This window comes from Penaeus japonicus, unplaced genomic scaffold, assembly GCF_977035675.1.
Source record: "Penaeus japonicus unplaced genomic scaffold, GWHDUDI00000001_assembly GWHDUDI00000031, whole genome shotgun sequence".
Classification (NCBI taxonomy): Eukaryota; Metazoa; Arthropoda; class Malacostraca; order Decapoda; family Penaeidae; genus Penaeus; species Penaeus japonicus.
In genome coordinates, this window is record NW_028234433.1 from 887,018 (window position 1) to 902,017 (window position 15,000).

Genomic DNA, 15,000 nt, shown 5'->3' on the forward strand with positions numbered 1-15,000 from the left:
TAAAGTACACATATACATGTGCACTAATATGCACTAATATACCATTAGCTTTCAGTAGTCTTTTTTCTTCTCTTTCTAATATGCTACATCATCAGATACCATTGTGGTTTCATAGAAGTACAGACAGTGCTTTTGTTCATTTTTTTTCCCTCTCACGTTATCTCATTCACTTTCCAAATAGTTGTGCTGTGCATGTTCATATTTAATTATTGTTGTTATTATTATTATTATTATTATTATTATTATTATTGTTATTGTTATATTTATATATGTATGTATGTATATATATATATATATATATATATATATATATATATATATATATATATATATATTATTATAGTTTATATATATATATATATACTATATAATATATATATTTTATATATATATAATATATTTATATAGTTAATGTAATATATATTTATAGTATTTTTATATATATATTTTTATATATAATGTATATATTTATATAATATAGTATATATTTTTTTGATATATATATATTTATCTATATATTTATATATCATATATGTATAGATATATATATATATATTTTTATATATATTATATATATATTTATATATTTATTGATATATATCATATATTTTTATATATATTTATATATATATATAAATGTTTTTATTATGGTTTCTGTTGTTTTTTTATATTGTTCTTATTTTTTATAATATTTTCTCAAGTTAATGGTATTTTTATTATTTTGATTATCATTGTTATTATTCTTATTTTTCATGTTATCATTACTATTACCATCATTATTGTTGTCATTACTATGAATATCATTATTACTGTTGTTATTATTATTATCATCATCAGTTTTTATTATTGTTATTATTATTATTATTATTATTATTATTATTATTATTATTGTCATTATCTTTATCATTATTATTATTATTATCATTATTATTATCATTATTATTATTATTGTTAATATCATTAATATTATCATTATTCTGTATTTATTGTGATCATTATTATTATCATTGTTATTATTATTACTGTTATTGTTGTTATTACTCCTAGTATTGTTATTATTTTTACTATTGTTATTATTAGTAGTAATATTAACCCATTGCGCATGGGTGTTATGACATGCATACAGCAGGAGCTTGGCCTGATGACAGGCGTCATTCGTTTGGGGATTTTGGATCACTGTGTTATTTTATTGTGCTATGAGTAATGAGTGAGCGGTGATGACTATTGCAGTCATAATTACTGTAATTACGGTAATATTAACCAAACCCAATATCCATAACCTAGATGGCACCACTTTCTTCTAGCACCAGCAGGAAAGAGAGCCTTGAATGGCACCCATCCACAGTCTCTAGTAAGCACTATCTATTTAGAGCGATGGCACACAGAAAGTTACTGACCTCTTGCTCTAAAGTACTGCTGATGAAGAATGTGCAAGCAGATTGAGAAGAGGAAGGTGACTCAAACCATGCCCAATGTCTAAAATGTGCCCCTATGCCAGTAGGGATGCCTTTTACTGTGGCGCACAGTCATAAGCACAGGTTTCCTTCCTCTTCCTTACGTCTTCATGTTAAATTCATTGTAGATGGTTATATGTTTTGTATTTGTCCATGACAGTACATAAATACGAAAAAGTAAAGTTGCTTTTTGTCAGCAAACTGGATATTAAAAAAATAATGAGCTAATATGGATCCAATACTACAATTTTAGTGAACTGCAGCATTGATAGAGCCTATCATATGACACATATAAGTCTCTGTCTCTCTCAAAAAAAAGAAAAAGAAAAAAAGGCACAACTTTTATAATGGGTGACTGAATTAGAGTGGGAGAAGTCAAAGTATGTTTTGTGAAGTTGCCCGCCTGGAGAATGGGCAAGTGAAGCTACCTCCTGTCCGCAATGGGTTAATACTATTTTATGATTCCTTCATTTCTTTTTTATTTTGTGTATGGATATGCAAAAAAAAAAAGTTTTAGTGTTTGTCTTTGTAAGACTTGTCTGTGTTATTTTTATACCTGTCCATTATTGTCATAAATGTTATCATCTTCATGAGATTTTTAGTATTAATATATATATATATATAATATATATATATATATATATATATATATATATATATATATATATATATATATATATATATATATATATATATATATCACACACACACAACACACACACACACACACACACACAACACACACAACACACACACACACACACACACACACACACAACACACACACACACACACACACACACACACACACACACACACACACACACACACACACATACACACACACACACACACACACACACACACACACACACACACACACACACACACACACACACACACACACACACACACGTATACACACACACACACACACACACACACACACACACACACACACACACACACACACACACACACACACACACACACACACACACACACACACACACACACACACACACACACACACACACACACACACACACACACACACACACACACACACACACATATACAGACGTATACACACAGAAGTGATTGATTTGTTTTATATTTTATAGTGATTCTTGACATAGTTTCTGCTTATGTTCACCTTTTGTGTTACAAAACTTGGCCTTGGCTATACTTTTTTTATTCTAGGTATATGAGTTCACAGTAGATTAGAAGATATGGCTTTCTTCATTTTCTCTCTCTTTCTCTTTCTTTCTTTAATTCTCTCCTCTCTCTCTCTCTTTATTTCTCTCTCTCTCTCTTTATCTTTCTCTCTCTCTCTCTCTCTCTCTCTCTCTCTCTCTCTCTCTCTCTCTCTCTCTCTCTCTCTCTCTCTCTCTCTCTCTCTCTCTCTCTCTCTCTCTCTCTCTCTCTCTCTCTCTCTCTCTCTCTCTCTCTCTCTCTCTCTCATATTTGAGCATTTTATAATATTACTTTTTTCAATATTTAAGTAAGAGTCATGTGTGATTATTACATGGCTCATAGACAGTTAAAAAAAAAGAAAGAAAAAAATGTCTAACTAATCGCCCTTGGTTTGGTGATTTCAGATGGGGAGTACGAGGAGCAGCGACGAAGCCGCGGGCGGGGGAGGGGAAGGGGGAGACCAAGAGGACGAGCGCGAGGGCCTCCTAGGGGTCTCCGCGTTAATAAGAGGAATAAGGTAGGGAATTTTCTCCGTATGGATTCCTCTGTGCTTCGGGCATTAGTTGGACAGGTGTGTGGTAGTAGTGATTGATAAAGGTGATAACTGTTTAAAGTATGCACATGCCTATAGTGTTTTGTTACCAGTAGATTCAGGTGCACACAGACGCACACACCCACTTACATTCTTCAGCATGTTTGGGTTTGATTATGAAAAGAGACTCTTGAGTTTGATATCAGTTTGACAGTGAAAATAAACACAGTATAGGAAGACAAATTAGTATTGGCTAGAATAGGAATAACATACATCAGTATATTAAGAAAAGGGGTATAAAAGTTGTATGAAAAATGTGAAAACAATCTTAAATTAACTTATTTCCTTAATAAGAAACATTTAGGATTTAATGGACATCCACACATCACGACTCGGCTTTTATTTGGTTCAGGATTTAATCAGTCTTGTTTTCTAATTCTTTGGATTTCTATTTCTTTATTCACTTTTTATAGAATGATAAATATATGAAACAAAAGGTATCAGGTTAGTGGTACCTCAGAGATGGCATGTGCCTGTCATTTAGGTCATGCTTAATGGCTGAGCTAAATAAGAAAAAAATGAACATAAGAAGAAATAAACAGAAAAGAAAGCAATAAGCTATTGCTAAATATCACTCACTTACCATTGTGAATTTCTTGTCTTGCCACTCACACTATTAATTTAATTTTCATTTCAGATAGAGAGCGAGGAGGAGGAGGAAGAGCCAGCCCCTCCACCCGTAGATGAGAATGAACCCCCAAAAGCAAAGCAGTGTAAGTTGCAATCACTGTTGATCAGGGAATTTTCATTGTTATTTCTTATTTTCTTGGCGGGGCATTATGAATGAACAAAAGTTTCCAATTTTTTAACAAGTAAGATTCTAGGCCGAGAGTTGTATGTCCCTAGTTTTATGTGAATGTGACAAATGTCAAAAATACCATAAACAAGAAATGAATCTCTATATACTCATTTTATTTTATTCACTTTTCATATCATTTCATGGATTTTGTCATTCTTTTGATACATACTTAGTTGGTGACAGCCTCCTCAGATTTTATATATATATTTGTATACTATTTTTGGGTCCATGTGAATATTTTTATTTTCTTCAAATCTGGCAAAAGGAAAATTAATTCCTTTGCACTTTTTTATTTTTACCTAAATTTGATAGTGTTGTTTTTTTCTTCATCCTAGGCACATTAACCATCTATGATATGACATATTATAAAGTGATACTTATTAGCATTTGGTATGTGTTAGGAACACACCTGAAGAAGGGATAAACTTGTATTTTGAAAAAAAAAAAAAAAAAAAAAAAAAAATGCAATGCAAAAGTGATTTGACCCCACAAAAAATTCCCATCATTGAGGGGTTAAGGCTGCTTAGATTGATCTTAACTTTAAAAATTGCATCATTGCCTCAGTAGACCCTTTCATGATAATGCTTTATGCAATACTAAGCACCATGAGGCTAACTCTTCTTATGAAATCATGTCAGATACTCCATCAAGGCACAATGAGAAACATCAGTAAAACTTTTTTTAATGTAAAATTCCATGTACCGGAACTAAAGGAATGCAGACATGTAGGGGGAGGGAGGCTTCTAATTGTTCACTTTGTTTAGCAAACCTTAGGGAATGTGTTGCCATGATCTTCAAGCATCTCTTTTGTAAATTTAAATAATTTTCATGGACTGAAGTCAAATAGGAATATCATTAAACCCATTTGCACCTTTTCAAGATTAACCCATTTTCACCTTCACCCCAGATGATCAAGATTGTGACATATCATCACTTGAGGCTCCAACTTTCACCACGTTGGACAGAGGGCCGCCCGCCCCCATGCTGCGGCTGTCGTGGGACCATCCTGTCAACCTCATTGGCGAGAAGGTCTTGTCCCCCCGGATCCACATCTGTGACACCTGCAATAAGCCTATCCTCATCTATGGAAGAATGGTGAGTACTTTTTCTTCTTTCTTTCTGTAGCTTTTTCATGTAGCCTACCATGTTTCTGGTATATTTTTCATGCATTTATGTTAATGTTTATAGTTGAAAAAAATAAAATTATATTTATTTGCCCCTTTTATTTATTTAATTTCTCTTGTTTCTCCTGGAATGAAGGATGTTATATAATCCTTCATTACTCAGTATTATACTGACAGTGTTGTTTTTATAGATTATACCTGTAGCCACCAGTTTCGGTGTTTTTAGTGACACCATTGCAATTTACAGATACCTTGCAAGCATGTATTCTGCCTATGGTGTGCCCGTGGAGAAGACCGTGTGTGTGCAAGATGTGGAGAGCGTGTAGCCAGAGTGGAGCAGATAGGCTTAGGGACAGTGTTCATGTGCAACTACAATATAAATAAAACTGTTTGCAAACGCACATATTTATCTCAAAGGGATCTCCAGGTGAGTAGCTTTCCTTGAATGTTTATTACTCTTTGATTTTGATGATCAAGCACAATTTAGGAAAGAATATTTCTTTTGTTTGTAAAGATATCTGGTACTCTTAAAACTTGTTTTGGTAACAGGAAATATAAGAAAAAACATTGGTTGAGTTTTATTTTGGTTATTGCTTTTTTTTTTACATGGGTTTTGCACCTGAATATGTAGAATAGAACTATATTTAGATGATCTAGAGCATTGAAGTATGCCTTTACCTGATTACCTTTTTATCTCCCCAGGCTCACATAGACCACCGCCACATGAAAGTGCCTGGAGCAACAGGTCTCCCGAAGGAAGAGCTGAAGGAGGAGCGTCTAAGCCACAGAGATCCCAGAGGTGAAGGCAGGGACACAAGACCTGATCCTAGGGGAGACATCAGACAAGACCCTAGGGCTATGTCAGACCCTAGGGTCAGCAAGGAAGGTTATGAACACAGGGACTCGTATTCCAGTTCGCAGTTTTCCCGCCAAAATTCAGGGCAGTTTGGCTCCAATCATGGGCAGTCTCACCAAACAGCTGGCAACCACCAGGCTTCCTCTCATCACATCTCAGTGATTCCTGTGATGACAACAGCCAGGACCAACCTCATCACAGTCCCTCTACAGGACCAGCCGGAACACTCAACGCACTCCTCCTTCCAGCATTCTGGGCCGTCGCATCCAACGCCCCCTCACCCTCCACCTCACATGCCCCCAACACATCCTCCCCCAACTCACTCCTTCACCAGTCCGCCCCCAGCTCACTCTCAGCCTCCTCCTAACCACCCCCAACCCCCACCGTACTCCTCTTCCTTTAGCACAGCCTACAGCACGCAGCCCCCCCAGTACACTTATCCTCCAAACCCGGCTGCCCCTCCACCCCCCAATCCCAATGTGCCACCTCCACCATACTCAAATGTGACGCCTGCCGTTCCTCCTCCAACCACGTACGTCAATAGATCTCAGTACGAGAGCCAGTACTCCACTGCACAGTGGTCTACTCCTCCACCACAGACTCCTCCTTCGCACCCTCCCGGGCCCCCTCTCCACCACCCTCCCCCACCTTCAGCTCAGTCCAGCCAATATTACAGGAAAAATTTCTAACTGGATGATGTGTGTTCAGCAGGATTATTGCAATGAAGTAGAATATTTTGTTGAAGTGGAATTATTAAGTCAGTGTACTGTAACAAAGGTTGATTTTGTAGCAGAAGCAACAGTTGCCCTTCCACAAATGACAAATGTTGCCAGGAATGTATGGGAAGGTAATACTAGACTTTTTTGTGTAAAGAATTGGGTAAGAGAAAGACTTATTGTAATTGAGACTTTGATTTTTGGATTGCAATTTATCTACTTATGAGGAAATATGTAAGGTTACTGTGCATGGATGTGAGGCCCTGAGAAATCTTGTCAAGATTGCAAAGGAATATTGTAAGTCTGTGCCACACCATGCGTAAAGATGTGCAAATGTTAATATTTGCAAATGTTCAAATCTCTTTGATGATGGAAGTTGACATACTTAGTCTATTGCATGCTTGGTGTTGTTAAGGGGACTGTCTGTGATTTGGAATGCAAATAAGCAAATTTGGGTTGCTTGCTGGGCAGTTAGAATTTGAAACCATTTAGAATTTGAGTGCGGAAGTGTTATTCTTTTATTTTGATTTTATATTTTTTTGTGTCAATTTTGTTAAGCCTATGGGCCAATTTTTTGTAACCCCATTTAGTTGGGTCGAAAGAAAATGCAAGTATCTGCCCATGTCTAATTAGAATCTGCAGGCTGTTCTTTATTATTTATTTAGATTTTTTTTTTTTATCATTATATTCTAATGAAAGTAGCCTAGTTGTACAGGCCCCCATGAAAGTCTTTCTTGTGCTGAAGATTGTATTTTATTTTTGATGTTTGAATAATATCAGCTGGTATATGATCATACTTTCACATCATATGCATATTTTTGCCAAAAAAAAAATCCATACAATAAAAAAAAGTAACATATCAATTTGTATTTTTTCCCTTTCTTAGTTATGTACTTTGAGTTTGAAGTAAATTTTATAATAAAGAAAGGGATTTTGGTCTAGTTAGAAAACATCTTATCAAGATGATCAATCTAAATGATCAAAAACTATATATTTAAGAATCCAATGGTTAGCAAAACCTCAAAAGAAAGAATTGAATTATTTATTTTATTTTTATTTTACTTTTTTATCTTTTTAAGAGATGTATGAGCAATTGTTGACAATAATGGTGCAAAGCAGTTAACATGCTTCTTTATGGCTACTGTAAATTATATTTGCTATTTGTTACACAATTCCACAGGCACAATTATATCATTTAAATTTACAAGAAAATATCCCTCCAATGTATTCTGTATTTGTGTTACTTGATAAAGATATGATTCCTCTGCTGTGTTCCACAATTAAAGTAGTCTAAAAATAACCGAGACATGGCATCATAAACTCGCAAAAATAATATTCTAATTCTATTTAGTCGATTAAGATTAAATCATCTGATCAAATCAAATAATAGATGAAAGGCTGGAAAGGCAACAGTAAACCAGCATCAATCATAAGTCCTTGATGTTGAATGACAAGATGGAAAGCGAGCACTTGCCCACGGTAAGCAGGGCAGCCTGATTGTGGTCCATCTTTCCCATAGATGCTAAGATTAATATATGTATGTATGTATGGATGGTTCAAGGAGGGAGAAATGACTGGGGGCTGTCTGGGCCATCACCCTTCCGATAAAACGACATGGCCAAAGGAGATGGATGGAGGGATAGTTAGATAAACAGACATCTTTAAAGAAGAATGAAAACATGCTTTTGTACATAAGAGATGAGGGTTCTATGTATTAGAACATGAATGACTCATTATGAAATTAAACACTTTTATAATGTCAATACTGTATATCAAATTGTATCAGATAGTTTATTTAATGTACAACCAGTTAATCTAACTACATTGCTTACATAGAGTATAAAGACATGCAACTCTATTTAACAGAATAAGGAGGATGATTTACTTAACCTGATATGGGTTATTATTTCAGAAAATGTCAAGTTAAAAAATAGTGGATGATCAATATCATGTTTCTTTATAGAGTGAATGTCAATTACTAGAATTTGTAAAAAAACAACAAAAAAACAAGTTTGTATGAACCTTAGAATATGTATGTGGAATATCACCATATACTTATGCATTTGATACAGGATTATCTTAAATTTTCTCTAGGGTTCAGGAGTAAAAAGAAAGTGAGTAAGAAGACCCTCAAATTCATTTATTATATCTTGAATACCATAAAATCTCTGTAATAAATAGTCTATTATGTTTGCTATCCTCATCCATCTAGGATTTTTTTTTTGCAATTATAGAGATAGAGATAGAGATAGAGATAGAGATAGAGAAAGAGATAGATAGATAGAGAGAGAGAGAGATAGAGATAGAGATAGAGATAGAGATAGAGATAGAGACAGAGACAGAGATAGAGATAGTGATAGAGATAGAGATAGAGATAGTGATCGAAATAGAGATAAGGATAGAGATAGAGATAGAGATAGAGAGAGAGATAGAGATAGAGATAGAGATAGAGATAGAGATAGAGATAGAGATAGAGATAGAGATAGAGATAGAGATAGAGATAGAGATAGAGATAGAGATAGAGATAGAGATAGAGATAGAGATAGAGATAGAGATAGAGATAGAGATAGAGATAGAGATAGAGATAGAGATAGAGATAGAGATAGAGATGGAGATGGAGATGGAGATAGAGATAGAGATAGAGATAGAGATAGAGATAGAGATAGAGATAGAGATAGAGATAGAGATAGAGATAGAGATAGAGATAGAGATAGAGATAGAGATAGAGATAGAGATAGAGATAGAGATAGAGATAGAGATAGAGATAGACATAGAGATAGAGATAGAGATAGAGATAGAGATAGAGATAGAGATAGAGATAGAGATAGAGATAGAGATAGAGATAGAGATAGAGATAGAGATAGAGATAGAGATAGAGATAGAGATAGAGATAGAGATAGAGATAGAGATAGAGATAGAGATAGAGATAGAGATAGAGATAGAGATAGAGATAGAGATAGAGATAGAGATAGAGATAGAGATAGAGATAGAGATAGAGATAGAGATAGAGATAGAGATAGAGATAGAGATAGAGATAGAGATAGAGATAGAGATAGAGATAGAGATAGAGATAGAAATAGAGATAGAGATAGAGATAGAGATAGAGATAGAGATAGAGATAGAGATAGAGATAGAGATAGAGATAGAGATAGAGATAGAGATAGAGATAGAGACAGAGACAGAGATAGACATAGAGATAGAGATAGAGATAGAGATAGAGACAGAGATAGAGATAGACATAGAGATAGAGATAGAGATAGAGATAGAGATAGAGATAGAGATAGAGATAGAGACAGAGATAGAGATAGAGATAGAGATAGAGATAGAGATAGAGATAGAGATAGAGATAGAGATAGAGATAGAGATAGAGATAGAGATAGAGATAGAGATAGAGATAGAGATAGAGATAGAGATAGAGATAGAGATAGAGATAGAGATAGAGATAGAGATAGAGATAGAGATAGAGATAGAGATAGAGATAGAGATAGAGATAGAGATAGAGATAGAGATAGAGATAGAGATAGAGATAGAGATAGAGATAGAGATAGAGATAGAGATAGAGATAGAGATAGAGATAGAGATAGAGATAGAGATAGAGATAGAGATAGAGATAGAGATAGAGATAGAGATAGAGATAGAGATAGAGATAGAGATAGAGATAGAGATAGAGATAGAGATAAAGATAGAGATAGAGATAGAGATAGAGATAGAGATAGAGATAGAGATAGAGATAGAGATAGAGATAGAGATAGAGATAGAGATAGAGATAGAGATAGAGATAGAGATAGAGATAGAGATAGAGATAGAGATAGAGATAGAGATAGAGATAGAGATAGAGATAGAGATAGAGATAGAGATAGAGATAGAGATAGAGATAGAGATAGAGATAGAGATAGAGATAGAGATAGAGATAGAGATAGAGATAGAGATAGAGATAGCGATAGAGATAGAGATAGCGATAGAGATAGAGATAGAGATAGAGATAGAGATAGAGATAGAGATAGAGATAGAGATAGAGATAGAGATAGAGATAGAGATAGAGATAGAGATAGAGATAGAGATAGAGATAGAGATAGAGATAGAGATAGAGATAGAGATAGCGATAGAGATAGAGATAGAGATAGAGATAGAGATAGAGATAGAGATAGAGATAGAGATAGAGATAGAGATAGAGATAGAGATAGAGATAGAGATAGAGATAGAGATAGAGATAGAGATAGAGATAGAGATAGAGATAGAGATAGGGATAGAGATAGAGATAGAGATAGAGATAGAGATAGAGATAGAGATAGAGATAGAGATAGAGATAGAGATAGAGATAGAGATAGAGATAGAGATAGAGATAGAGATAGAGATAGAGATAGAGATAGAGATAGAGATAGAGATAGAGATAGAGATAGAGATAGAGATAGAGATAGAGATAGAGATAGAGATAGAGATAGAGATAGAGATAGAGATAGAGATAGAGATAGAGATAGAGATAGAGATAGAGATAGAGATAGAGATAGAGATAGAGATAGAGATAGAGATAGAGATAGAGATAGAGATAGAGATAGAGATAGAGATAGAGATATAGAAAGAGATAGAGATAGAGATAGAGATAGAGATAGAGATAGAGATATAGATAGAGATATAGATAGAGATAGGGATAGGGATAGAGATAGGGATAGGGATAGGGATAGAGCTAGAGCTAGAAACAGAGATAGAGACAGAGATAGAGACAGAGATAGAGACAGAGACAGAGATAGAGATAGAGATAGAGATAGAGATAGAGATAGAGATAGAGATAGAGATAGAGATAGAGATAGAGATAGAGATAGAGATAGAGATAGAGATAGAGATAGAGATAGAGATAGAGATAGAGATAGAGATAGAGATAGAGATAGAGATAGAGATAGAGATAGAGATAGAGATAGAGATAGAGATAGAGATAGAGATAGAGATAGAGATAGAGATAGAGATAGAGATAGAGATAGAGATAGAGATAGAGATAGAGATAGAGATAGAGATAGAGATAGAGATAGAGATAGAGATAGAGATAGAGATAGAGATAGAGATAGAGATAGAGATAGAGATAGAGATAGAGATAGAGATAGAGATAGAGATAGAGATAGAGATAGAGATAGAGATAGAGATAGAGATAGAGATAGAGATAGAGATAGAGATAGAGATAGAGATAGAGATAGAGATAGAGATAGAGATAGAGATAGAGATAGAGATAGAGATAGAGATAGAGATAGAGATAGAGATAGAGATAGAGATAGAGATAGAGATAGAGATAGAGATAGAGATAGAGATAGAGATAGAGATAGAGATAGAGATAGAGATAGAGATAGAGATAGAGATAGAGATAGAGATAGAGATAGAGATAGAGATAGAGATAGAGATAGAGATAGAGATAGAGATAGAGATAGAGATAGAGATAGAGATAGAGATAGAGATAGAGATAGAGATAGAGATAGAGATAGAGATAGAGATAGAGATAGAGATAGAGATAGAGATAGAGATAGAGATAGAGATAGAGATAGAGATAGAGATAGAGATAGAGATAGAGATAGAGATAGAGATAGAGATAGAGATAGAGATAGAGATAGAGATAGAGATAGAGATAGAGATAGAGATAGAGATAGAGATAGAGATAGAGATAGAGATAGAGATAGAGATAGAGATAGAGATAGAGATAGAGATAGAGATAGAGATAGAGATAGAGATAGAGATAGAGATAGAGATAGAGATAGAGATAGAGATAGAGATAGAGATAGAGATAGAGATAGAGATAGAGATAGAGATAGAGATAGAGATAGAGATAGAGATAGAGATAGAGATAGAGATAGAGATAGAGATAGAGATAGAGATAGAGATAGAGATAGAGATAGAGATAGAGATAGAGATAGAGATAGAGATAGAGATAGAGATAGAGATAGAGATAGAGATAGAGATAGAGATAGAGATAGAGATAGAGATAGAGATAGAGATAGAGATAGAGATAGAGATAGAGATAGAGATAGAGATAGAGATAGAGATAGAGATAGAGATAGAGACAGAGGCAGAGATAGAGAGAGAGATAGAGATAGAGATAGAGATAGAGATAGAGATAGAGATAGAGATAGAGATAGTGATAGTGATAGTGATAGTGATAGTGATAGAGATAGTGATAGAGATAGTGATAGAGATAGAGATAGAGATAGAGATAGAGATAGAGATAGAGATAGAGATAGAGATAGAGATAGAGATAGAGATAGAGATAGAGATAGAGATAGTTTAGATAGATAAGATAGATCGATAGATAGAGATAGATTAGAGAGAGAGAGAGAGAGAGAGAGAGGTGAAAGAAAGAGAGAGAGAGAGAGTGAGAGAGTGAGAGAGAGAGAGAGAGAGAGAGAGAGAGAGAGAGAGAGAGAGAGAGAGAGAGAGAGAGAGAGAGAGAGAGAGAGAGAGAGAGAGAGAGAGAGAGAGAAAGAGAGATAAAGATAGAGATAGAGATAGAGATAGATAGAGAGAGAAAGAGAGAGAAAAAAAGCTAAGAGACTGGACAACATACTTAAGACAAAGAGATATATATATCTTTAATTAAGTGAGGAGACAAGAGGAAGAAAGTGAGAGAAAAATGTAATTATGTATGTGATCTTATTCTTGTGTCCAACAATTTCCTCTCGTATTGTTCTGCTCAGAGAGTCGAGTCAGATAACACAGGTCTCGGAAGGGTGATCTTTCGGAATTAGTCCACGTAATGCCTCAACTTTCTCGCCTTTCAGATTATCATACCTGGATATATTCTCTCCTGCTGTGTTACGATAATATGCGTTATACACACACACACACACATACACAAATACATATATGTGTAGATATTTATATGTATATATATATATTTTTTTCCCTCTCACGTTATCTCATTCACTTTCCAAATAGTTGTGCTGTGCATGTTCATATTTAATTATTGTTGTTATTATTATTATTATTATTATTATTATTATTATTGTTATTGTTGTATATATATATATATATATATATATATATATATATATATATATATATAAATGTTTTTATTATGGTTTCAGTTGTTTTTTTAAATTGTTCTTATTTTTGATATTATTTTCTCAAGTTAGTGATATTTTTATTATTTTGATTATCATTGTTATTATTCTTATGTTTCATGTTATCATTACTAGTACCATCATTATTGTTGTCATTACTATGAATATCATTATTACTGTTGTTATTATTATTATTATCATCAGTTTTTATTATTGTTGTTGTTATTATCATTATTATTATTATCATTATTATTATTATTATTATTATTATTATTATTATTATTATTATTGTTAATATTGATATTATCATTATTATGTTTTTATTGTTGTGATCATTATTATTATCATTGTTATTATTATTACTGTTATTGTTGTTATTACTCTTAGTATTGTTATTATTTTTACTATTGTTATTATTATTAGTAATATTAACCCATTGCGCATGGGTGTTATGACATGCATACAGCAGGAGCTTGGCCTGATGACAGGCGTCATTACGTTTTGGGATTTTGGATCACTGCGTTATTTTATTGTGCTATGAGTAATGAGTGAGCGATGATGACTATTGCAGTCACAATTACTGTAATTACCATAATATTAACCAAACCCAATATCCAAAACCTAGATGGCACCACTTTCTTCTAGCACCAGCAGGAGAGAGAGCCTTGAATGGCACCCATCCACAGTCTCTAGTAAGCACTATCTATTTAGAGCGATGGCACACAGAAAGTTACTGACCTCTTGCTCTAAAGTACTGCTGATGAAGAATGTGCAAGCAGATTGAGAAGAGGAAGGTGACTCAAACCATGCCCAATGTCTAAAATGTGCCCCTATGCCAGTAGGGATGCCTTTTACTGTGGCGCACAGTCATAAGCACAGGTTTCCTTCCTCTTCCTTACGTCTTCATGTTAAATTCATTGTAGATGGTTATATGTTTTGTATTTGTCCATGACAGTACATAAATACGAAAAAGTAAAGTTGCTTTTTGTCAGCAAACTGGATATTAAAAAAAATAATGAGCTAATATGGATCCAATACTACAATTTTAGTGAACTGCAGCATTGATAGAGCCTGTCATATGACACATATAAGTCTCTCTCTCTCTCAAAAAAAAGAAAAAGAAAAAAAGGCACAACTTTTATAATGGGTGACTGAATTAGAGTGGGAGAAGTCAAAGTATGTTTTGTGAAGTTGCCCTCCTGGAGAATGGGCAAGAGGAGCTACC

General features: G+C 34.0%; 1 protein-coding gene across 3 annotated transcripts in view; it reads left to right on the forward strand.

Moving 5' to 3' along the window:
• Positions 1 to 7,597, forward strand: part of LOC122252140 (uncharacterized) — a 13,732-nt gene extending 6,135 nt beyond the window's left edge. For all 3 annotated transcript variants that reach the window (XM_043014443.2, XM_043014441.2, XM_043014442.2), the window contains exons 2-6: positions 3,056 to 3,168; positions 3,881 to 3,956; positions 4,950 to 5,137; positions 5,414 to 5,593; positions 5,869 to 7,597. In XM_043014443.2, the coding sequence (XP_042870377.1) occupies positions 3,056 to 3,168; positions 3,881 to 3,956; positions 4,950 to 5,137; positions 5,414 to 5,593; positions 5,869 to 6,711 (1,400 nt within the window). In that variant the 3' untranslated portion in view covers positions 6,712 to 7,597. The remainder of the gene's footprint in view (positions 1 to 3,055; positions 3,169 to 3,880; positions 3,957 to 4,949; positions 5,138 to 5,413; positions 5,594 to 5,868) is intronic.
• Positions 7,598 to 15,000: the final 7,403 nt, after the last annotated feature.